This window comes from Ranitomeya imitator, chromosome 1, assembly GCF_032444005.1.
Source record: "Ranitomeya imitator isolate aRanImi1 chromosome 1, aRanImi1.pri, whole genome shotgun sequence".
Taxonomy (NCBI): Eukaryota; Metazoa; Chordata; class Amphibia; order Anura; family Dendrobatidae; genus Ranitomeya; species Ranitomeya imitator.
In genome coordinates, this window is record NC_091282.1 from 815,023,140 (window position 1) to 815,049,426 (window position 26,287).

The window sequence follows — 26,287 nt, forward strand, 5'->3', positions numbered from 1 at the left end:
ATTTCATAGTCTGCAGTCTGTGGATGCAGGATATGGGAATATGGGAGCTATACATGAGATTTCCTAGTCTGCAGTCTGTGGATGCAGGCTATGGGAATATGGGGGCTATACATGAGATTTCCTAGTCTGCAGTCTGCGGATGCAGGCTATGGGAATATGGGGGCTATACATGAGATTTCCTAGTCTGTAGTCTGTGGATGCAGGCTATGGGCATATGGGAGCTATACATGAGATTTCCTAGTCTGCAGTCTGTGGATGCAGGCTATGGTAATATGGGAGCTATACATGAGATTTCCTAGTCTGTAGTCTGTGGATGCAGGCTATGGGAATATGGGGGCTATACATGAGATTTCCTAGTCTGCAGTCTGTGGATGCAGGCTATGGGAATATGGGAGCTATATATGAGATTTCCTAGTCTGCAGTCTGTGGATGCAGGGTATGGGAATATGGGGGCTATACATGAGATTTCCTAGTCTGCAGTCTGTGGATGCAGGATATGGGAATATGGGGGCTATACATGAGATTTCCTAGTCTGCAGTCTGTGGATGCAGGATATGGGAATATGGGAGCTATACATGAGATTTCCTAGTCTGCAGTCTGTGGATGCAGGCTATGGGAATATGGGGGCTATACATGAGATTTCCTAGTCTGCAGTCTGCGGATGCAGGCTATGGGAATATGGGGGCTATACATGAGATTTCCTAGTCTGTAGTCTGTGGATGCAGGCTATGGGCATATGGGAGCTATACATGAGATTTCCTAGTCTGCAGTCTGTGGATGCAGGCTATGGTAATATGGGAGCTATACATGAGATTTCCTAGTCTGTAGTCTGTGGATGCAGGCTATGGGAATATGGGGGCTATACATGAGATTTCCTAGTCTGCAGTCTGTGGATGCAGGATATGGGAATATGGGGGCTATACATGAGATTTCCTAGTCTGCAGTCTGTGGATGCAGGCTATGGGAATATGGGGGCTATACATGAGATTTCCTAGTCTGCAGTCTGTGGATGCAGGATATGGGAATATGGGGGCTATACATGAGATTTCCTAGTCTGCAGTCTGTGGATGCAGGATATGGGAATATGGGGGCTATACATGAGATTTCCTAGTCTATAGTCTGTGGATGCAGGCTATGGGAATATGGGGGCTATACATGAGATTTCCTAGTCTGCAGTCTGTGGATGCAGGATATGGGAATATGGGGGCTATACATGAGATTTCCTAGTCTGCAGTCTGTGGATGCAGGATATGGGAATATGGGGGCTATACATGAGATTTCCTAGTCTGCAGTCTGTGGATGCAGGCTATGGGAATATGGGGGCTATACATGAGATTTCCTAGTCTGCAGTCTGTGGATGCAGGCTATGGGAATATGGGGGCTATACATGAGATTTCCTAGTCTGCAGTCTGTGGATGCAGGCTATGGGAATATGGGGGCTATACATGAGATTTCCTAGTCTGCAGTCTGTGGATGCAGGCTATGGGAATATGGGAGCTATACATGAGATTTCCTAGTCTGCAGTCTGTGGATGCAGGCTATGGGAATATGGAGGCTATACATGAGATTTCCTAGTCTGCAGTCTGTGGATGCAGGGTATGGGAATATGGGAGCTATACATGAGATTTCCTAGTCTGCAGTCTGTGGATGCAGGCTATGGGAATATGGAGGCTATACATGAGATTTCCTAGTCTGTAGTCTGTGGATGCAGGGTATGGGAATATGGGGGCTATACATGAGATTTCCTAGTCTGTAGTCTGTGGATGCAGGGTATGGGAATATGGGGGCTATACATGAGATTTCCTAGTCTGCAGTCTGTGGATGCAGGCTATGGTAATATGGGAGCTATACATGAGATTTCCTAGTCTGTAGTCTGTGGATGCAGGCTATGGGAATATGGGGGCTATACATGAGATTTCCTAGTCTGCAGTCTGTGGATGCAGGATATGGGAATATGGGGGCTATACATGAGATTTCCTAGTCTGCAGTCTGTGGATGCAGGCTATGGTAATATGGGAGCTATACATGAGATTTCCTAGTCTGCAGTATGTGGATGCAGGGTATGGGAATATGGGAGCTATACATGAGATTTCCTAGTCTGCAGTCTGTGGATGCAGGATATGGGAATATGGGAGCTATACATGAGATTTCATAGTCTGCAGTCTGTGGATGCAGGATATGGGAATATGGGAGCTATACATGAGATTTCCTAGTCTGCAGTCTGTGGATGCAGGCTATGGGAATATGGGGGCTATACATGAGATTTCCTAGTCTGCAGTCTGCGGATGCAGGCTATGGGAATATGGGGGCTATACATGAGATTTCCTAGTCTGCAGTCTGTGGATGCAGGGTATGGGAATATGGGAGCTATACATGAGATTTCCTAGTCTGCAGTCTGCGGATGCAGGCTATGGGAATATGGGGGCTATACATGAGATTTCCTAGTCTGCAGTCTGTGGATGCAGGCTATGGGAATATGGAGGCTATACATGAGATTTCCTAGTCTGTAGTCTGTGGATGCAGGGTATGGGAATATGGGAGCTATACATGAGATTTCCTAGTCTGCAGTCTGTGGATGCAGGCTATGGGAATATGGAGGCTATACATGAGATTTCCTAGTCTGTAGTCTGTGGATGCAGGGTATGGGAATATGGGGGCTATACATGAGATTTCCTAGTCTGCAGTCTGTGGATGCAGGCTATGGGAATATGGAGGCTATACATGATATTTCCTAGTCTGCAGTATGTGGATGCAGGGTATGGGAATATGGGGGCTATACATGAGGTTTCCTAGTCTGCAGTATGTGGATGCAGGGTATGGGAATATGGGAGCTATACATGAGATTTCCTAGTCTGCAGTCTGTGGATGCAGGCTATGGGAATATGGAGGCTATACATGAGATTTCCTAGTCTGCAGTATGTGGATGCAGGGTATGGGAATATGGGAGCTATACATGAGATTTCCTAGTCTGCAGTCTGTGGATGCAGGATATGGGAATATGGGGGCTATACATGAGATTTCCTAGTCTGCAGTCTGTGGATGCAGGCTATGGGAATATGGGAGCTATACATGAGATTTCCTAGTCTGCAGTCTGTGGATACAGGCTATGGGAATATGGGGGCTATACATGAGATTTCCTAGTCTGCAGTCTGTGGATGCAGGATATGGGAATATGGGAGCTATACATGAGATTTCCTAGTCTGCAGTCTGTGGATGCAGGCTATGGGAATATGGGGGCTATACATGAGATTTCCTAGTCTGCAGTCTGCGGATGCAGGCTATGGGAATATGGGGGCTATACATGAGATTTCCTAGTCTGTAGTCTGTGGATGCAGGCTATGGGCATATGGGAGCTATACATGAGATTTCCTAGTCTGCAGTCTGTGGATGCAGGCTATGGTAATATGGGAGCTATACATGAGATTTCCTAGTCTGTAGTCTGTGGATGCAGGCTATGGGAATATGGGGGCTATACATGAGATTTCCTAGTCTGCAGTCTGTGGATGCAGGCTATGGGAATATGGGAGCTATATATGAGATTTCCTAGTCTGCAGTCTGTGGATGCAGGGTATGGGAATATGGGGGCTATACATGAGATTTCCTAGTCTGCAGTCTGTGGATGCAGGATATGGGAATATGGGGGCTATACATGAGATTTCCTAGTCTGCAGTCTGTGGATGCAGGATATGGGAATATGGGAGCTATACATGAGATTTCCTAGTCTGCAGTCTGTGGATGCAGGCTATGGGAATATGGGGGCTATACATGAGATTTCCTAGTCTGCAGTCTGCGGATGCAGGCTATGGGAATATGGGGGCTATACATGAGATTTCCTAGTCTGTAGTCTGTGGATGCAGGCTATGGGCATATGGGAGCTATACATGAGATTTCCTAGTCTGCAGTCTGTGGATGCAGGCTATGGTAATATGGGAGCTATACATGAGATTTCCTAGTCTGTAGTCTGTGGATGCAGGCTATGGGAATATGGGGGCTATACATGAGATTTCCTAGTCTGCAGTCTGTGGATGCAGGATATGGGAATATGGGGGCTATACATGAGATTTCCTAGTCTGCAGTCTGTGGATGCAGGCTATGGGAATATGGGGGCTATACATGAGATTTCCTAGTCTGCAGTCTGTGGATGCAGGATATGGGAATATGGGGGCTATACATGAGATTTCCTAGTCTGCAGTCTGTGGATGCAGGATATGGGAATATGGGGGCTATACATGAGATTTCCTAGTCTATAGTCTGTGGATGCAGGCTATGGGAATATGGGGGCTATACATGAGATTTCCTAGTCTGCAGTCTGTGGATGCAGGATATGGGAATATGGGGGCTATACATGAGATTTCCTAGTCTGCAGTCTGTGGATGCAGGATATGGGAATATGGGGGCTATACATGAGATTTCCTAGTCTGCAGTCTGTGGATGCAGGCTATGGGAATATGGGGGCTATACATGAGATTTCCTAGTCTGCAGTCTGTGGATGCAGGCTATGGGAATATGGGGGCTATACATGAGATTTCCTAGTCTGCAGTCTGTGGATGCAGGCTATGGGAATATGGGGGCTATACATGAGATTTCCTAGTCTGCAGTCTGTGGATGCAGGCTATGGGAATATGGGAGCTATACATGAGATTTCCTAGTCTGCAGTCTGTGGATGCAGGCTATGGGAATATGGAGGCTATACATGAGATTTCCTAGTCTGCAGTCTGTGGATGCAGGGTATGGGAATATGGGAGCTATACATGAGATTTCCTAGTCTGCAGTCTGTGGATGCAGGCTATGGGAATATGGAGGCTATACATGAGATTTCCTAGTCTGTAGTCTGTGGATGCAGGGTATGGGAATATGGGGGCTATACATGAGATTTCCTAGTCTGTAGTCTGTGGATGCAGGGTATGGGAATATGGGGGCTATACATGAGATTTCCTAGTCTGCAGTCTGTGGATGCAGGCTATGGTAATATGGGAGCTATACATGAGATTTCCTAGTCTGTAGTCTGTGGATGCAGGCTATGGGAATATGGGGGCTATACATGAGATTTCCTAGTCTGCAGTCTGTGGATGCAGGATATGGGAATATGGGGGCTATACATGAGATTTCCTAGTCTGCAGTCTGTGGATGCAGGCTATGGGAATATGGGGGCTATACATGAGATTTCCTAGTCTGCAGTCTGTGGATGCAGGATATGGGAATATGGGGGCTATACATGAGATTTCCTAGTCTGCAGTCTGTGGATGCAGGATATGGGAATATGGGGGCTATACATGAGATTTCCTAGTCTGCAGTCTGTGGATGCAGGCTATGGGAATATGGGGGCTATACATGAGATTTCCTAGTCTGCAGTCTGTGGATGCAGGATATGGGAATATGGGGGCTATACATGAGATTTCCTAGTCTGCAGTATGTGGATGCAGGCTATGGGAATATGGGAGCTATACATGAGATTTCCTAGTCTATAGTCTGTGGATGCAGGCTATGGGAATATGGGGGCTATACATGAGATTTCCTAGTCTGCAGTCTGTGGATGCAGGATATGGGAATATGGGGGCTATACATGAGATTTCCTAGTCTGCAGTCTGTGGATGCAGGATATGGGAATATGGGGGCTATACATGAGATTTCCTAGTCTGCAGTCTGTGGATGCAGGCTATGGGAATATGGGGGCTATACATGAGATTTCCTAGTCTGCAGTCTGTGGATGCAGGATATGGGAATATGGGGGCTATACATGAGATTTCCTAGTCTGCAGTCTGTGGATGCAGGCTATGGGAATATGGGGGCTATACATGAGATTTCCTAGTCTGCAGTCTGTGGATGCAGGATATGGGAATATGGGGGCTATACATGAGATTTCCTAGTCTGCAGTCTGTGGATGCAGGCTATGGGAATATGGGGGCTATACATGAGATTTCCTAGTCTGCAGTCTGTGGATGCAGGATATGGGAATATGGGGGCTATACATGAGATTTCCTAGTCTGCAGTCTGTGGATGCAGGCTATGGGAATATGGGGGCTATACATGAGATTTCCTAGTCTGTAGTCTGTGGATGCAGGGTATGGGAATATGGGAGCTATACATGAGATTTCCTAGTCTGTAGTCTGTGGATGCAGGGTATGGGAATATGGGGGCTATACATGAGATTTCCTAGTCTGCAGTCTGTGGATGCAGGCTATGGGAATATGGGGGCTATACATGAGATTTCCTAGTCTGCAGTCTGTGGATGCAGGCTATGGGAATATGGGGGCTATACATGAGATTTCCTAGTCTGCAGTCTGTGGATGCAGGCTATGGGAATATGGGGGCTATACATGAGATTTCCTAGTCTGCAGTCTGTGGATGCAGGCTATGGGAATATGGGAGCTATACATGAGATTTCCTAGTCTGCAGTCTGTGGATGCAGGCTATGGGAATATGGGGGCTATACATGAGATTTCCTAGTCTGCAGTCTGTGGATGCAGGCTATGGGAATATGGGGGCTATACATGAGATTTCCTAGTCTGCAGTCTGTGGATGCAGGCTATGGGAATATGGGGGCTATACATGAGATTTCCTAGTCTGCAGTCTGTGGATGCAGGCTATGGGAATATGGGAGCTATACATGAGATTTCCTCGTCTGCAGTCTGTGGATGCAGGCTATGGGAATATGGGGGCTATACATGAGATTTCCTAGTCTGCAGTCTGTGGATGCAGGGTATGGGAATATGGGGGCTATACATGAGATTTCCTAGTCTGCAGTCTGTGGATGCAGGCTATGGGAATATGGGGGCTATACATGAGATTTCCTAGTCTGCAGTCTGTGGATGCAGGGTATGGGAATATGGGAGCTATACATGAGATTTCCTAGTCTGCAGTCTGTGGATGCAGGCTATGGGAATATGGGGGCTATACATGAGATTTCCTAGTCTGCAGTCTGTGGATGCAGGCTATGGGAATATGGGAGCTATACATGAGATTTCCTAGTCTGCAGTCTGTGGATGCAGGCTATGGGAATATGGGGGCTATACATGAGATTTCCTAGTCTGCAGTCTGTGGATGCAGGCTATGGGAATATGGGGGCTATACATGAGATTTCCTAGTCTGCAGTCTGTGGATGCAGGCTATGGGAATATGGGGGCTATACATGAGATTTCCTAGTCTGCAGTCTGTGGATGCAGGCTATGGGAATATGGGAGCTATACATGAGATTTCCTCGTCTGCAGTCTGTGGATGCAGGCTATGGGAATATGGGAGCTATACATGAGATTTCCTAGTCTATAGTCTGTGGATGCAGGCTATGGGAATATGGGGGCTATACATGAGATTTCCTAGTCTGCAGTAGCAGCTAATCTGTTTCTGCCTCATGTAACATGGGGTAAGGTCCGTGCTCGCTGATAAGGCGGTGAGGCAATGCTGCCGCTTCCCCCACACGTGTGAAGCCTCACTAGCCTGAAGTGAGAATTCGTGGCTCTGTAGCGGAGAAGAGGGAGTAGAGGTCAGAGAACGGACTGCCAGTCTGCCCCACACTACACCGCTCAGAACGCACCAGAAATGTCTGCTGTAATGCATGGCCCTTCCCCTCAGACATGACTCCAGCAAAATGGCGTCCCTCCGTATACTCATGACCTTGCCTCTAGTGTCCAAAGTAATCCGTGCGTAGTGACGCTGACGCTGCCCCCTGCCTGGAAACCCCGTAGCCTCGCGCTGTTACCTACTCGTCGGTTGGAGGTGCTGAGAGAGGCGGCGGAGGCACGAGATCTGCCGGAGAGAAATGAACAACCAGGGCGGGGATGAGATCGGGTGAGAGGCCGGAGCGGGCGGCGGGTTACATGAGGTAGTGCCGAGAGGAAGGGAGTGAGGTGACCCTGACAACGTGAGAGCCTCGAAGGCCTGGGCGTGTGAGGAAGCCCCGGGACGTGTGCGCTCCCGCCAAGCCGGCTGCACGGTGCCGTGCTCGAGTGTCCGCACATGCTCTCTGCGGCCATGGAGCTGAGCCCCAGGTGTGTGAGGCCCCTGCTCCGCAGCTGCTGGCCCGAGCCTTGAGCTGTGGGCTGAGAACCGGTCGGGCAGGTTGGCGCTTTGTGTGCTAATTGCTGCGCGCAGCAGCTGCTTAGTGCTGGGATTAGCTGCAGGTATATGGTGCTCCTGCGGCCCCGGGGGTCGGGGTGTCCCGGGGGGCTAGTATTTCTGGCAGGGCTTGTGCTCCCCGGAGGCGGTGCTGCAGATGCTTGCCGCCCTCCGCCATGTGTGCTGTAGTGCTGGTAGCGGGCTGGTCTCAGGATGGGTGTAATATAGGGCGCCGCTCTGTAGTAGGAGCCTTCCTCTTCAGATGATAAATGGTCATCGCGGTGTCCGCGCTTCCTGAAGGAAAACTTCAAAGTATGTGTTCCACCTTAGAACCTACTTGCTTAAAGCCATCATTGTCGGCAGCACATTGTGTTATGTAAAAAGGATGTGCTGCTGAGAACAATCAGCCGGTGTATGTGCGCCATGCACACAATGCCTGCCACTTGTGGCCTGTGTCTTGGCAGGTGTGTTTGTTGTAATGATATCGCCAAAGCCCACCATGTGGAAATGAGCACCTGTGGACGGCCCTAGATGAGCCAGCCGATGTGTATGGGCTCCTCCCGGCTGTCCCCCAGTCGGTGATCCCGGCTAAATAAGGATTAGGAGGTCTGCAGTCACATGCCTGATCCTATTGTTCTTTGGGCAGACAAGCTGCTGTGAGCGGAGTATGTATGGAGGAGTCTGGAGAGCCTGTTCATCCAACACTTCTCCAATCTGTATGCCACTTTGGAGCAGAAATCCTTGCTGATCCATGTCTACGCCTAGAATCTGTTACTTGTATTACATCTTAACCCCTTCAAGTCGCGGCCCTTTTTCGTTTTTGCGTATTCATTTTTCACTTCCCTCCTTCCCAGAGCCAGAACTTTTTTTATTTTTCCGTCAATATGGTCACGTGAGGGCTTATTTTTTGCGGGACGAGTTGTCCTTTTGAACGACACCATTGGTTTTACCATGTCTTTTACTAGGAAACGGGAAAAAAATTCCAAGTGCGGTGAAATTGCAAAAAAAGTGCAATCCCACACTTGTTTTTTGTTTGGCTTTTTTGCTAGGTTCACTAAATGCTAAAACTGACCTGCCATTGTGATTCTCTAGGTCATTATGAGTTCATAGACATCTAACATGTCTAGGTTATTTTTTATCCAAGTGGTGAAAAAAAATTCAAAACTTTGCTTAAAAAAAGAGAAAAAAAAGTGCCATTTTCCGATACCCGAAGCGTCTCCATTTTTCGTGATCTGGGGTCAGGTGAGGGCTTATTTTTTGTGTGCCGAGCTGACGTTTTTAATGATACCATTTCGGTGCAGATACTTTCTTTTGATCGCCCGTTATTGCGTTTTAATGCAATGTCACGGCGACCAAAAAAACGTAATTCTGGCGTTTGTGATTTTTTTTCTTGCTACACTGTTCAGCGATCAGGTTAATGCTTTTTTTTTATTAATAGATCGGGCGATTCTGAACGTGGCGATACCAAATACGTGTTTTGTTTTTTTTTTAATTGTTTTATTTAGGATGGGGCGAAAGGGGGTGATTTAAACTTTTATATTTTTTATATTTTTTTCATATTTTTAAAAACATTTTTTTTTTTACTTGTGCCATGCTTCAATAGCCTCCATGGGAGGCTAGAAGCTGGCATAGCTTGATCGGCTCTGCTACATAGCAGCGATCATCAGATCGCTGCTATGTAGCTGAAATGCAGGTGTGCTGTGAGCACCGACCACAGGGGGGCTCTCACAGCAGGCCGGCATCAGTAACCATAGAGGTCTCGAGGACCTCTATGGTTACCTTCCTGATGCATCGCCGACCCCCGATCATGTGGCGGGGGTCGGCGATGACATCATTTCCAGCCGGAAGCGCCGGTTAAATGCCGCTGTCTGCGTTTGACAGCGGCATTTAACAGGTTAATAGCGGCGGGTGAATAGCGATTTCACCCGCCGCTATTGCGCGCACAGGTCAGCTGTACAAAACAGCTGACATGTCGCGACTTTGATGTGGGCTCACCGCCGGAGCCCACATCAAAGGGGGAGACACGGCATGCGCAGTAATAGTACGGCGCATGTCGTGAAAGGGTTAAGGTTCATTTACACTGCAAGATTATTGTGAAATGTGCACTCATTCACTCCAATAAGACAGTGTAAACAGGCTGCTGATCACCCGACGATTGAGGAAAATGTTCATTCATTTCGTGAAATGATCTTTTGTGCTGCCGCGTATCGTCCTGTGTAAACGGGACTCGTATTGCCATGAACGATGGCAGCGTATATGCACTGATCTGTATTATAGATCGTTCAGTGTGCATTAATGTGATGTGCCTGCATAAACAGCCTATTAAACGACCACCACGTGCTAAATATTTACTGATTGGCCATCATTTAGGGCATCTGTTAGTAGGATCAACCCTCCTAAGTCATTTATATGGGCCTGTAGGTCATACGAAGCTGAGAAAAAGGATGGTTTTATGTCTGTAATCCAATGTCTTGATCCTGAAAAATCTGTTTAATATGAAAATGAGCTGTAAAGATCTATGGGCCGGACACTGATCCCCCTGAGACTCTGCCTCCAGAGATTACTTTAACCCCTTCATGACCGGGGGATTTTTCGTTTTTCCGTGTTCGTTTTTCGCTCCCCTCCTTCCCAGAGCCATAACTTTTTTATTTTTCCGTAAATTTGGCCATGTGAGGGCTTATTTTTTGCGGGACGAGTTGTACTTTTGAACGACATCATTGGTTTTAGCATGTAGTGTACTAGAAAACGGGAAAAAAATTCCAAGTGCGGTGAAATTGCAAAAAAAGTGCAATCCCACATTGGTTTTTTGTTTGGCTTTTTTGCTAGGTTCACTAAATGCTAAAACTGACCTGCCATTATGATTCTCCAGGTCAGTACGAGTTCATAGACACCTAACATGACTAGGTTATTTTTTATCTAAGTGGTGAAAAAAAATTCCAAACTTTGCTAAAAAAAAAAAAAATTGCGCCATTTTCCGATACTCGTAGCGTCTCCATTTTTCATGATCTGGGGTCGGTTGAGGGCTTATTTTTTGCGTGCCGAGATGACGTTTTTAATGATAGCATTTTGGTGCAGATACGTTCTTTTGATCGCCCGTTATTGCATTTTAATGCAATGTCGCGGCGACCAAAAAAACGTAATTCTGGCGTTTCGAATTTTTTTCCCGCTACGCTGTTTAGCCATCAGGTTAATACTTTTTTTAATTGATAGATCGGGCGATTCTGAGCGCGGCGATACCAAATATGCGTAGATTTGAAATTTTTTTTATTGATTTATTTTGATTGGTGCTAAAGGGGGGTGATTTAAACTTTTATGTTTTTTTTATTTTTTTCACATTTTTTTAAACTTTTTTTCTTAACTTTTGCCATGCTTCAATAGCCTCCATGGGAGGCTAGAAGCAGGCACAGCACGATCGGCTCTGCTACATAGCAGCGATCTGCTGATCGCTGCTATGTAGCAGAAATGGAGGTGTGCTGTGAGCGCCGACCACAGGGTGGCGCTCACAGCCACCGCTCATCAGTAACCATAGAGGTCTCTGGGACCTCTATGGCTACAATATACAAGCATCGCCGACCCCCGATCATGTGACGGGGGTCGGCGATGACGTCATTTCCGGCCGCCCGGCCGGAAGCGGTAGTTAAATGCCGCTGTCTGCGTTTGACAGCGGCATTTAACTAGTTAATAGGTGCGGGCAGATCGCGATTCTGCCCGCACCTATTGCGGGCACATGTCAGCTGTTCAAAACAGCTGACATGTCCCGGCTTTGATGCGGGCTCACCGCGGAGCCCTGCATCAAAGCAGGGGAGCTGGCATCGGACGGTATAGTACATCCGATGCCGGTAAGGGGTTAAAGGGCCACTGTCACCCCCTCCAGCAGTTATAAACTAAAAGAGCCACCTTGTGCAGCAGTAATGCTGCATTCTTACAAGGGGGCTCTTTTAGTTTTGTGTTCAGGTATTACTAAAATAAAGCGCTTTGAAACTTTGCAAAAATACCTCTTTGTCCACGGAGGCGGGTCCTCAATCCCCAGCTTGAACGGTACTCTGCCGTCACTCACATCTTCAGGGGCTTTCGGCGCCGCCCCCTCCGCGCTGTTTTCTCTTCAAATCCGGCGCCTGCGCTGTGTAAATCTTTGCGGGGCAGGCGCAGTAAGCTCTGGCGGTCTGACGTCCCAGCCAGGCTTGCAGACTGCGCCTGTGCTGGCAGTGCGGCCACCCACCTCGGTAATCCCTGCGCCGCACTGTGTTATGCATTATGCACAGTGCGGGGCTAGGATTCCTGGGCATGCGCACTGCGTGTGTCAGACTGTCCCCCGCCTTACAGCCTCTGTCTATTCAGCTGATCGTCCCGGCGATTGCTATGAGGAGGAGGAGGCACAATCAGCTGAATATACAGAGGCTGTAAGGCGGGGGACCTGGGTGACAGGCTGACACACGCAGTGCGCATGCCCAGGAATCCTAGCCCCGCACTGTGCATAATGCATAACACAGTGCGGCGCAGGGATTACCGAGGTGGGTGGCTGCACTGCCAGCACAGGCGCAGTCTGCAAGCCTGGCTGGGACGCCAGACCGCCAGAGCTTACTGCGCCTGCCCCACAAAGATTTACACAGCGCAGGCGCCGGATTTGAAGAGAAAACAGCGCGGAGGGGGCGGCGCCGAAAGCCCCTGAAGATGTGAGTGACGGCAGAGTACCGTTCAAGCTGGGGATTGAGGACCCGCCTCCGTGGACAAAGACAGGTATTTTTGCAAAGTTTCAAAGCGCTTTATTTTAGTAATACCTGAACACAAAACTAAAAGAGCCACCATGTTAGAATGCAGCATTACTGCTGCACAAGGTGGCTCTTTTAGTTCATAACGGCTGGAGGGGGTGACAGTGGCCCTCTAAATGAACAGGGGAGTTACCAATGTAATGATGTGAAGTCTGTTCCCCTGATCTATGTGTCTCACGCTAGTTATGCCCCCTTTCATTTAAGATGAGCTCCGGAGGCATATTCTCAGGGAGGGTTATGTGCAGCCTGTAGTTCCTAACAGCTCATTTACATATCACATAATCTGAAACTATTTGCATTCCCTGACTCTTTTCAGGTTTTTCTCCCGGCTTTTTTCCTGTATGTACCCGAGCATTTAGAGTATATGAACTGCTGATGTCACAGTGTCCATATCTCGATGCCATACTTTGTTGGTTACTCTGTGTATTCTTTGAATGGGCACCTACCTCGGAACGCCACAAGTTGTGCATCCACAGTGACATTTTCACCAGTGTAATTTTGGAAGAATCTCTCTATCCATTTATTCCAAACTTATCTAATAGCAGCTAGTTATTAGAGAATTATCTGTTGGCGGAGGACAATTTTCTGTAATAATGAATACTCACGAATTTTACTGGGTAAAATCGGCGTTGTAGAATAAAATGGCACAATATACATAAATAATAAAATTGCAGCAAACACTAACCAGTATAGCAACAATATGAGTTTATATTTTACAGCAAAACAGACCTGTCCTGAAAGCCCATCCACCTGCAGTAACTTGCAAATGTATCGAGTTAACAAATCTGCAGTAAAGGTATGTTCCCACGGTCAGTGAACACTGCGAGTTGGACACTGCGTACATCCAGACCGCAGCATGTCTATTTATCTTGCTGAGACGCTCAGTCTCCGCAAGAGAAATTTCACCCATACAATGTATAGGATGCAGTGATTCCGCATGGTTCAATGAACACATGCGGAATCGCCACGCGTACAAAAGCCAGCAGTGCTTTGGACGGAGCGGACATGTGCTGCCGATTACTGACCGTGGGGATGTAGCCTAACTGGTGAAATTGATAAATGTAGTTAAAATAGTCCACAAGGATACTATAAGTAATTTATGTGACTGAAAATGTGGTGGGTGGTCTGTATAAAATACAGTCAGCTCATATTGACCTGAACAGTACATGGGTAACAATCATTTCATACAAAAGTTAAAATTTAAAAAAAACAAAAAACCTCATAATAACAACACCCTTCAATAAACAAACTCTCCTGACCAAGATTTGCAGATCCTCATAATAAATCTGCAGATTTACAAATTATTGTTCAATGCGAAAATCAAAATCTTTGGCAAACCCCACTTATTACCAGTAAAATCTAAAATTCCTGAGGGGGAAAAAAAACACTTTGCAGTTGAAAATGAAAAGACCTGAAACTATAATCACTACCCTTGAGATTTCCGCCTGGGACAAGACAGGAGACTGGCAGATGACCTGGTAAGGGAGTCATGGAATTGCCATTGGAGGCGAGTATACTGTTTATTCAACTGTCCTGTTGCAAATCACCAAATATACCTGCACATGTTGGTGTGGATTTCCCTGCAGATTTTAGTGCAATTGCTACTGAGGATATTGTCAGTAGAGTTTAATTTAAAAAAACAAAAACACATAAATATCATTGTTCGTTCTCATTTGTCATTTACATTCTTTACTTAACCCCTTTACCCCCAAGGGTGGTTTGCACGTTAATGACCGGGCCAATTTTTACAATTCTGACCACTGTCCCTTTATGAGGTTATAACTCTGGAACGCTTCAATGGATCCTGGTGATTCTGACATTGTTTTCTCGTGACATATTGTACTTCATGACAATGGTAAAAATTCTTTGATAGTACCTGCGTTTATTTGTGAAAAAAACGGAAATTTGGCGAAAATTATGAAAATTTCGCAATTTTCCAACTTTGAATTTTTATGCAATTAAATCACAGAGATATGTCACACAAAATACTTAATAAGTAACATTTCCCACATGTCTACTTTACATCAGCACAATTTTGGAACCAACATTTTTTTTTGTTAGGGAGTTATAAGGGTTAAAAGTTGACCAGCAATTTCTCATTTCTACAACACCATTTTATTTTAGGGACCACATCTCATTTGAAGTCATTTTGAGGGGTCTATATGATAGAAAATACCCAAGTGTGACACCATTCTAAAAACTACACCCCTCAAGGTGCTCAAAACCACATTCAAGAAGTTTATTAACCCTTCTGGTGCTTCACAGGAATTTTTTGAATGTTTAAATAAAAATGAACATTTAACTTTTTTTCACAAAAAATTTAATTCAGCTCCAATTTGTTTTATTTTACCAAGGGTAACAGGAGAAAATGGACCCCAAACATTGTTGTACAATTTGTCCTGAGTGCGATGATACACCATATGTGGAGGGAACCACTGTTTGGGCACATGGGAGGGCTCAGAAGGGAAGGAGTGCCATTTGAATGCAGACTTAGATGGAATGGTCTGCAGGTGTCACATTGCGTTTGCAGAGCCCCTAATGTACCTAAACAGTAGAAACCCCCCACAAGTGACACCATTTTGGAAAGTAGACCCCCTTAGGAACTTATCTAGATGTGTGCTGAGCGCTTTGACCCACCAAGGGCTTCACAGAAGTTTATAATGGAGAGCCGTAAAAATAAAACAAAAATTTTTTCCCACAAAAATTATTTTTTAGCCCCCAGTTTTGTATTTTCCCGAGGGTAACAGGAGAAATTCGACCCCACAATTTGTTGTCCAATTTGTCCTGAGTACGCTGATACCCCGTATGTTGGGGGAAACCACCGTTTGAGCGCATGGCAGAGCTCGGAAGGGAAGGAGCGCCATTTGGAATGCAGACTTAGATGGAATGGTCTGCAGACGTCACATTGCGTTTTCAGAACCCCTAATGTACCTAAACAGTAGAAACCCCCCACAAGTGACCCCATATTGGAAACTAGACCCCCCAGGGAACTAATCTAGATGTGTTGTGAGAACTTTGAACCCCCAAGTGTTTCACTACAGTTTATAACGCAGAGCCGTGAAAATAAAAAATCTTTTTTTTTTCCCACAAAAAATGTTTTAGCCCCGAGTTTTGTATTTTCCCAAGGGTAACAGGAGAAATTGGACCCCAAAAGTTGTTGTCCTATTTGTCCTGAGTACGCTGATACCCCATATGTTGGGGTAAACCCCTGTTTGGGCACACGGGAGAGCTCGGAAGGGAAGAAGCACTGTTTTACTTTTTCAACGCAGAATTGGCTGGAATTGAGATCGGACGCCATGTCGCGTTTGGAGAGCCCCTGATGTGCCTAAACAGTGGAAACCCCCCAATTATAACTGAAACCCTAATCCAAACACATCCCTAACCACACCTCTAACCCTGACACACCCCTAACCCTAATCCCAACCCTATTCCCAACCGTAAATGTAATCTAAACCCTAACTGTAACTTTAGCCCCAACCCAAACTGTAGCCCTAGCCCTAACCCTAGCCCTAACCCTAGCCCTAACTCTAACCCTAGCCCTAATGGGAAAATGGAAATAAATACATTTTTTTAATTTTTCCCTAACTAAGGGGGTGATGAAGGGGGGTTTGATTTACTTTTATAGCGGGTTTTTTAGCGGATTTTTATGATTGGCAGCCGTCACACACTGAAAGACGCTTTTTATTGCAAAAAATATTTTTTGCGTTACCACATTTTGAGAGCTATAATTTTTCTATATTTTGGTCCACAGAGTCATGTGAGGTCTTGTTTTTTGCGGGACGAGTTGACGTTTTTATTGGTAACATTTTCGGGCACGTGACATTTTTTGATCGCTTTTTATTCCGATTTTTGTGAGGCAGAATGACCAAAAACCAGCTATTCATGAATTTCTTTTGGGGGAGGCGTTTATACCGTTCCGCGTTTGGTAAAATTGATAAAGCAGTTTTATTCTTCGGGTCAGTACGATTACAGCGACACCTCATTTATATCATTTTTTTATGTTTTGGCGCTTTTATACGATAAAAACTATTTTATAGAAAAAATAATTATTTTGGCATCGCTTTATTCTCAGGACTATAACTTTTTTATTTTTTTGCTGATGATGCTGTATGGCGGCTCGTTTTTTGCGGGACAAGATGACGTTTTCAGCGGTACCATGGTTATTTATATCTGTCTTTTTGATCGCGCGTTATTCCACTTTTTGTTCGGCGGTATGATAATAAAGCGTTGTTTTTTGCCTCGTTTTTTTTTTTCTTTTCTTACGGTGTTTACTGAAGGGGTTAACTAGTGGGCCAGTTTTATAGGTCGGGCCGTTACGGACGCGGCGATACTAAATATGTGTACTTTTATTGTTTTTTTTTTTTTTTATTTAGATAAAGAAATGTATTTATGGGAATAATATATTTTTTTTTTTTTCATTATTTTGGAATATTTTTTTTTACACATTTGAAATTTTTTTTTTTACTTTGTCCCAGGGGGGGACATCACAGATCAGTGATCTGACAGTTTGCACAGCACTCTGTCAGATCACTGATCTGACATGCAGTGCTGCAGCCTTCACAGTGCCTGCTCTGAGCAGGCTCTGTGAAGCCACCTCCCTCCCTGCAGGACCCGGATCTGCGGCCATCTTGGATCCGAGGCTGGAGGGAGCAGGGAGGGAGGTGAGACCCTCGCAGCAACGCGATCACATCGCGTTGCTGCGGGGGGCTCAGGGAAGCCCGCAGGGAGCCCCCTCCCTGCGGGAAGCTTCCCTGCACCCCCGGCACATCGCTATCATCTTTGATCGCGGTGTGCCAGGGGTTAATGTGCCGGGGGCGGTCCGTGACCGCTCCTGGCACATAGTGCCGGATGTCAGCTGCGATAAACAGCTGACACCCGGCCGCGATCGGCGGCGCTCCCCCCGTGAGCGCCGCCGATCGCGCTGGACGTACTATCCCGTCCATGGTCATAGGGGCCCACCCCACATGGACGGGATAGTACGTCCGATGTCAGAAAGGGGTTAAAGGGAACCTGTCACCCCGTTTTTTGAGCTATAAATACTGTTAAATAGGGCCTGCGCTGTGTGTTACTATAGTGTATGTAGTGTACCCCGATTCCCCACCTATGCTGAGAAATACATTACCAAAGTCGCCGTTTTCGCCTGTCAATCAGGCTGGTCAGGTCGGGAGGGCGTGTTCACAGCGCTGGTTCTTCCTCAGCTTTACGTTGGTGGCGTAGTGGTGTCCGCATGTTGAGGTGACTAATCCACTGTGGGCACGTGAACAAGCAGCGCGCGATCTGCGCTGTCATCCCTTTCGTCGGTGGGGGCGGCCATCTTCCTGGGGCCGCGCGTGCGCAGATCGAGTGCTCTGCTGCACGGGGCTTCAGGAAAATGGCTGCGGGATGCCGCGCGTGCGCATTAGAGATCGCGGCGGCCATTTTCCCAAAGCCGAGATGCAAACTCTGCTTTGGGAAAATGGCCGCCGCGATCTCTAATGCGCACGCGCGGCATCCCGTGGCCATTTTCCTGAAGCCCTGTGCAGCAGAGCACTCGATCTGCGCACGCGCGGCCCCAGGAAGATGGCCGCCCCCACCGACGAAAGGGATGACAGCGCAGATCGCGCGCTGCTTGTTCACGTGCCCACAGTGGATTAGTCACCTCAACATGCGGACACCACTACGCCACCAACGTAAAGCTGAGGAAGAACCAGTGCTGTGAACACGCCCTCCCGACCTGACCAGCCTGATTGACAGGCGAAAACGGCGACTTTGGTAATGTGTTTCTCAGCATAGGTGGGGAATCGGGGTACACTTCATACACTATAGTAACACACAGCGCAGGCCCTATTTAACAGTATTTATATCTCAATCTCAAAAAACGGGGTGACAGGTTCCCTTTAAATCTAAAGAACCCCACACCTAACAAATGAATTACAGGATTGATCCTGCCATCAAAACAATTTTCTGTCCCACACTTGACAAATGTACAGGTCGAAGACCTTCCACTGAAGCTGGCCATGCATGTTAAGACCTCCTTCAAACATCCGTGTTTGCTGTATGTGGTAGTTTTTTTTTAATTTTTTTAACACTGTTACTAAAGGTACCCATTATAACCTATGGTGCTATGTACATGTCCGTTTTGTTCCGGCAGCACGGATGACATGGGCCAATACAAGTCTGTGAAAAGCACGTTCAGCACACGGCTGGCATCAGCGGACAATCTGTGTGCTGTCCGTGTTTACCATCACAAGGTATGGGAGAAGCTTTGTCATTTATGGCTTTATCCATACCGGAAATACACTGATGGTAAATACGGACAAACTGTTAGAAAACACTGATGGATGACACCGGTCCAGGTTTTCATGTATGTGTTTTAGACAGACATGTGATGGGGGCCTTAGTAATAGGCAGTCTTCTGTGCTAAGTCATACATGGTATTGCTTGTACAAGTTATCCCTCATGGGCCATGTTGAGTATTTGGTCAGTATTTTACCTCCGTATCTGTAAACCAAAACCAGCAGAGGGTGATGAATCCAGAAGTGGTGACGTCTCTTTTATACTTTCCTCTGATTGTTCCTCTGCTGGTTTTGGCTTACAGATCCTGAACATGGTATAAGATGCATGCACACTGAGTTGGCTCAAACAATGAAAGAAGTCGTACACATTGCGCTGCAGGCATTGAGTGGCGAAATGAAATTTGACCTGACTAACAAGCTTTTTAGCAAATATCTGTGAGGTGTCAGATATTCATTGCATGCTCCCATGGGCCTCACCAGGATATAGGGCTCCCTGATATTGCTTGCTAGTAAATCGCTGCGAGGAAAAGAAGGTACTACCCAGCCTTCACACCAGAAATGAACAATAGCATTGTTCTGCAAGCATTCCAACAGCAAACAACTTTAAGGCTAATTATCCTTATTTGTGTATTTCATTGAATACGTGTATTATTTTATCAGGAATGTGTGAAGAGGGTCCGATCAGAACTGAATGGGTCTAGGTGTTTACAGCATCCCCCAATGTGATGTCCTGACTCTGTGACAGAGCTGTCAGTTATAATGGTTTTATAATGGAAGTGAAACTGTTAATTACTTTTAACTCTGTTCTTAGCCTTAAAAGGAACCTGTCACCCCGAAAATCGCGGGTGAGGTAAGCCCACCGGCATCAGGGTCTTATCTGCAGCATTCTGTAATGCTGTAGATAAGCCCCCGATGTTATCTGAAAGAGGAGAAAAAAACGTTATATTATACTCACCCAGGGGCGGTCCCGCTGCTGGTCAGGTCGGATGGGCGTCTCCGGTCCGCTGCGGCGCCTCCCATCTTCATTACAAGACGTCCTCTTCTGATCTTCAGCTCCGGCGCAGGCGTACTTTGCTCTGCCCTCCTGAGGGCAGAGGGTAGTACTGCAGTGCGCAGGCGCCAGAAAGGTCAGAGGCCCGGCGCCTGCGCACTGCAGTACTTTGTCTGCCCTCAACAGGGCAGAACAAAGTACGCCTGCGCCGGAGTCGTGGCTGAAGATCAGAAGAGGACGTCTTGTAATGAAGATGGGAGGCGCCGCAGCGGACCAGAGACGCCCATCTGATCAGATCGCTGCTATGTAGCAGAGGCGATAGAGTTGTGCCTGCTTCTAGCCTCCCATGGAGGCTATTGAAGCATGGCAAAAGTGAAAAAAAAAAGTTGAAAAAAAATGTTAGAAAATAAAAAAATATAAAAGTTTAAATCACCCCCCTTTCGCCCCAATCAAAATAAATCCATAAAAAAAAAAATCAAATCTACACATATTTGGTATCACCGCGCTCAGAATCGCCCTATCAATTTAAAAAAAGCATTAACCTGATTGCTAAACAGCGTAGCGGGAAAAAAATTTGAAATGCCAGAATTACGTTTTTTTGGTCGCCGCGACATTGCATTAAAATGCAATAACAGGCGATCAAAAGAACGTATCTGCACCAAAATGCTATCATTAAAAACGTCATCTCGGCACGCAAAAAATAAGCCCTCAACCGACCCCAGATCACGAAAAATGGAGACACTACGAGTATCGGAATATGGCGCAATTTTTTTTATTTTATTTTTTATTTTTTTTTTTAGCAAAGTTTGGAATTTTTTTTCACCACTTAGATAAAAAATAACCTAGTCATGTTAGGTGTCTACGAACTCGTACTGACCTGGAGATTCATAATGGCAGGTCAGTTTTAGCATTTAGTGAACCTAGCAAAAAAGCCAAACAAAAAACAAGTGTGGGACTGCACTTTTTTTGCAATTTCACCGCACTTGGAATTTTTTTTCCCGTTTTCTAGTACACGACATGCTAAAACCAATGATGTCGTTCAAAAGTACAACTCGTCCCGCAAAAAATAAGCCCTCACATGGCCAAATTGACGGAAAAATAAAAAAGTTATGGCTCTGGGAAGGAGGGGAGTGAAAAACGAACATGGAAAAACGAAAAATCCCACGGTCATGAAGGGGTTAAATATACCTTATAAATGAAATCCAACTGAAAACTTTTCAAAACATTCTAGAAGATCGTTCCTATGCTGTTTCTGAACCAGACAATCTGTTGTTTGTCCGGTAAATCTATATTCGGTCCCATGGACACAAAATACGGTTCTCTAAGGGTCAGGGCGAAGCCTACACGACGTGCACACTCCTGCCTGAATGCCATGCATTGTGAGTGCGTGCCGGTTTACTTTAGTCTTCTGCTCTGTCAGCTGATGGTTGTGTGTGGCACATGGCTCCTTCTGCCTTGTCAGCTGATTGTCCTGTGTACTCAGTGACATCAGCACTTCAGTGTATAGCACAGACACACAGGATAATTGGCTGACTAAAGGCCCCTTCACATTAAGCGACGCTGCAGAGATACCGACAACGATCCGGATCGCTGCAGCGTCGCTGTTTGGTCGCTGGAGAGCTGTCACACAGACCGCTCTCCAGCGACCAACGATGCCGGTAACCAGGGTAAACATCGGGTAACTAAGCGCAGGGCCGCGCTTAGTAACCCGATGTTTACCCTGGTTACCACGCTAAAAGTAAAAAAAAAAACAAACACTAGATACTTACCTACCGCTGTCTGTCCTCCAGCGCTGCGCTCTGCTTCTCTGCTCTCCTCCTGTACTGGCTGGGAGCCGGAGAGCAGAGCGGTGACGTCACCGCTCTGCTTTCCGGCTCACAGCCAGTACAGGAGGAGTGCAGAGCACAGCGCTGGAGGACAGACAGCGTTAGGTAAGTATCTAGTGTTTTTTTTAATTTTTTTACTTTTAGCATGGTAACCAGGGTAAACATCGGGTTACTAAGCGCGGCCCTGCGCTTAGTTACCCGATGTTTACCCTGGTTACCAGTGAAGACATCGCTGGATCGGTGTCACACACGCCGATCCAGCGATGTCAGCAGGAGTCCAGCGACGAAATAAAGTTCTGGACTTTATTCAGCGACCAACAGCAGGGGCCTGATCGTTGGTCGCTGTCACACATAACGATTTCATTAACGATATCGTTGCTACGTCACAAAAAGCAACGATATCGTTAACAATATCGTTGTGTGAAGGTACCTTAAGGTAACGTTTATAAATGGGCTTTAATGTTGTATAAACCTTACTTTTCTTGTACAGATCCATAGTTGAAATTGTAGGCTAATGAGATGCAAGTGCAGTGGGTGGGCCCTTCACTTAGAGCTCTCCTGCTTCTTTCCCTTTTCCCGATCCACTGCCTCCTCTGACTGTCACTGAGGCAGGAGAGCTGTAAGTGCAATGGCCATTCTCACTGCACTTCTCACCGAAAGTAAAAGGCCCGATCTACATCTTCCACATGCTACAGTCACAGATGTCCTCATGAGCTGCAGGCTGTACATCTTTACTTACCGTATATACTTGAGTATAAGCAGAGATTTTCAGCCCATTTTTATTAGGCTGAAAGTGTCTCTCTCGGCTTATGCTCAAGTCATTGTCCCAGGGGGGTCGGCGGGGGAGTGGCGGCTGTGACATACCTGCTCCTGGCGTGGTCCCTGCATCTCCGATGGTCTCCGGGCGCTGACGGCTTCTTCCAGCGTTGAGCGGTCACATGGTGCCGCTCATTACAGTAATGAATATGGACACGACACCACTCCCATAGGAGTGGAGCCGCATATTCATTACTGTAATGACCGATACTGGTGACTGCTCAACGCTGGAAGAAGCTGTCAGCGCCCAGAGAAGACCATCAGGGAAGCTGCCAGGGACCGCGCCGGGAGCAGTTGAGTATAATGGGGAGGGTGAGCAGCATTGCGCGATATTCACCTGTCCTCGTTCCACCGCCGTATTCAGCGTCCTCTGCTGTGACACTCAGGTCAGAGGACGCGATGACGTGGTTAGTGCGCGCCCCCTGCCTGAGCGTCGGTGCACAGGACGCGGAAGACATAGCGGCGCCCGGCGGTGGAACGAAGACAGGTGAATATTGCAAGTGCTGGGGGCCTGAGCGAGAGGTGAGTATGCCATTTTTTATTTATTTTTTAATCACAGCATTTGGAGCATCTTATGGGGCCATAATCAGCATTTATGCAGCATTATATGTGGTAAATATTTCTATGGAGCATCTTATGGGGCTATAATCAGCATTTGTGCTGCAATATATGGGGCAAATATCTCTATGGAGCATCTTATGGGGCCATAATCCGCATTTGTGCAGCATTATATGGGGCAAATGTCTCTATGGAGCATCTTTTGGGACCCTTATTAACCTTTATGCAGCACTGTATGGGGAAAATGTGTCTTTGGAGCATCTTATGGGGCCATTATTAACCTTTGTGCAGCATTAATATGGGGCATATTTTAATATGGAGCATCTTATGGGGCCCATCATGAACTGTATGGAGCATTATATAATAATAATAATCTTTATTTTTATATAGCGCTAACATATTCCGCAGCGCTTTACACACATTATCATTGCTGTCCCCATTGGGGCTCACAATCTAAATTCCCTGTCAGTATGTCTTTGGAATGTGGGAGGAAACCGGAGTGCCCGGAGGAAACCCACGCAAACACGGAGAGAACATACAAACTCTTTGCAGATGTTGTCCTTAGTGGGGCTTGAACCCAGGACTCCAGCGCTGCAAGGTTGCTGTGCTAACCACTGCGCCACCGTGGGGGCTCCTGATTCAATATGGATATTCAAAAACACTTAACCTACTGATGTCTCAATTAATTTTGCTTTTATTGGTACCTATTTTTCTTTTGACATTTACCGGTAGCTGCTGCATTTTCCACCCTGGGCTTATACTCTAGTCATTAAGTTTTCCCATTTTTTGGGGGGCAAAGCTAGGGGTCTCGGCTTATACTCGAGTATATATGGTATTTTAGTAGAGCGGAAAAAGGTTCTCTGGGCCCCTCCAAACGTGGCATACAGGCATTACTACCAAGTGGGTTGATAACGGGAATAAATGTCTGTATATTCCCTGGGGTTCATTAGGGACGGTGCTAGGGGAGTGGGAAGAGATGACGGTAACATGAAGTGCTTTCTTGCAGATGGTATTGCACGCAGCTCCACCGTTCCCTACAGACTAGTGTCTCAATCGTATCTCAAGCTTTAGTATCTATATGTAAATGTAACACAGCGGTTTGGGGTGCATTTTTTTCTTTTATACTTTTGGTATGTCTAAAGTACATTTTCTTTTTACAGGAAACTCTTTGTTGGTGGCCTTGATTGGAGTACAACGCAGGGTAAGTTGATGCCAAATGACCTTTGTATGTAATGAATATAAGCAGAGAAGGGCAAATTAAACCTTGAGTATTTGATATGTCTAGGCCTTCTCCCCTGCCCCTGTGTAAGCCCCTGGCCATGTCATGCACATAAGGCTGTTTTCTGGGTGCTTTTATATTGATGTCTTTTTTAGGAAACTATTAAAGGGAACCTGTCACCCCGAAAATCGCGGGTGAGGTAAGCCCACCGGCATCAGGGGCTTATCTGCAGCATTCTGTAATGCCGTAGATAAGCCCCCGATGTTACCTGAAAGAGGAGAAAAAGACGTTAGATTATACTCACCCAGGGGCGGTCCCGCTGCTGGTCCGGTCGGATGGGTGTCTCTGGTCCGCTGCGGCGCCTCCCATCTTCATTCCAAGACATCCTCTTCTGATCTTCAGCTTCGGCGCAGGCGTACTTTGTTTGCCCTTTTGAGGGCAGAACAAAGTACTGCAGTGCGCAGGCGCCGGAAAGGTCAGATTGGCCCTGCGCACTGCAGTACTTTGCTCTGCCCTCAACAAGGCAAAGTACGCCTGCGCCGGAGCCGTGGCTGAAGACCAGAAGAGGACGTCTTGTAATGAAGATGGGAGGCGCCGCAGCGGACCGGAGACGCCCATCCGACCGAACCAGCAACGGGACCGCCCCTGGGTGAGTATAATATAACGCCTTTTTCTCCTCTTTCAGGTAACATCGGGGGCTTATCTACAGCATTACAGAATGCTGCAGATAAGCCCCTGATGCCGGTGGGCTTACCTCACCCGCGATTTTCGGGGTGACAGGTTCCCTTTAAAGGTATATGACACAGAGTTCCCTTATCACCCTTAACCCCTTCCTGAAGTGGCCAGTTTTGCTTTTTCGTTTGTTTTTTTTCCTAATGGCATCATTCATTTTACCGCATAGTGCATTTGAAATTGGGGGAAAAAAAAATCCCGAGTGTTGTGGAATTGTGAAATAAAACATAAAAAAACAAAATTCACAATTCTGACCGTTTTTTTTTCAAAAATTTGTTTTTATGGCGTACAGTTTGTGGTAAAAATGACTTTGCAATATGATTCTGCTCATCAGCACAGTTACAGCGATACCAAATTTTTTTTTCTTTTTTTTTTTTTTATTGATGGGAAGTAAAAAAGCTTTTGGGTTGTTGCCATTTTCCAAAACTCATAACATTTTGGTATTTATCTTATCTGTTATCTAACTCCATATCTATCTATGAATCTGTGTGTGTAAACATTATTCTTCAATGGAGTATGTAAAAGAAGAGGTTGGACAAGGAAATTACATCACATAATTTTTTTTTTTAAATAATAGATCTTTAGCCTACAAAAGCTCTTACAAATCCGCATGAAAATCCGCATCAGATCCACTCGGATTTTCAACTGCGTTTTCTGCCAAGAGAGGAAGAATCCGCGCAGAAAATTCCACATGCAAATCCACAACGTATGCACATAGCCTTAGTTGCCTCTATGGTTCTTCACGTTGCCCATTTGTGATGCTTGAACTGCCCAACTTGAAACCCCTAGTCCCTGTTGACATCTTTGGACGGGAGACACCTTGCTTGTTGATGCACTGCAACTGCCTTTATTTTTTTCTTATTTCTGTGCTCAGTTTTGCGTGTATAAACTGTGACGTGAAATGGTCTTCCACAACCTTTCCCTTTGTTGCCGTGTGTGGCGTTTCCTGACCCAATTTTAAGCCTCTTACACAGCCGTTTCTTTGACTGTTTCAACCTACCTATAAAAATGATTATTACTTGCATTATTATTATTATAGCGCCTTTTAT

The 26,287-nt window shown here is 46.3% G+C and overlaps 1 protein-coding gene across 5 annotated transcripts in view; it reads left to right on the forward strand.

Annotated features, from left to right (window-relative positions):
• Nucleotides 1-7,632: 7,632 nt before the first annotated feature.
• Nucleotides 7,633-26,287, forward strand: part of DAZAP1 (DAZ associated protein 1) — a 78,246-nt gene continuing 59,591 nt past the window's right edge. For 4 of the 5 annotated variants that reach the window (XM_069739703.1, XM_069739688.1, XM_069739709.1 and 1 more), the window contains exons 1-2: nucleotides 7,633-7,785; nucleotides 24,448-24,488. In XM_069739703.1, coding sequence (XP_069595804.1) covers nucleotides 7,757-7,785; nucleotides 24,448-24,488 — 70 coding nt within the window. In that variant the 5' untranslated portion in view covers nucleotides 7,633-7,756. The remainder of the gene's footprint in view (nucleotides 7,786-24,447; nucleotides 24,489-26,287) is intronic. The other variant, XM_069739719.1, reaches the window with a different exon arrangement.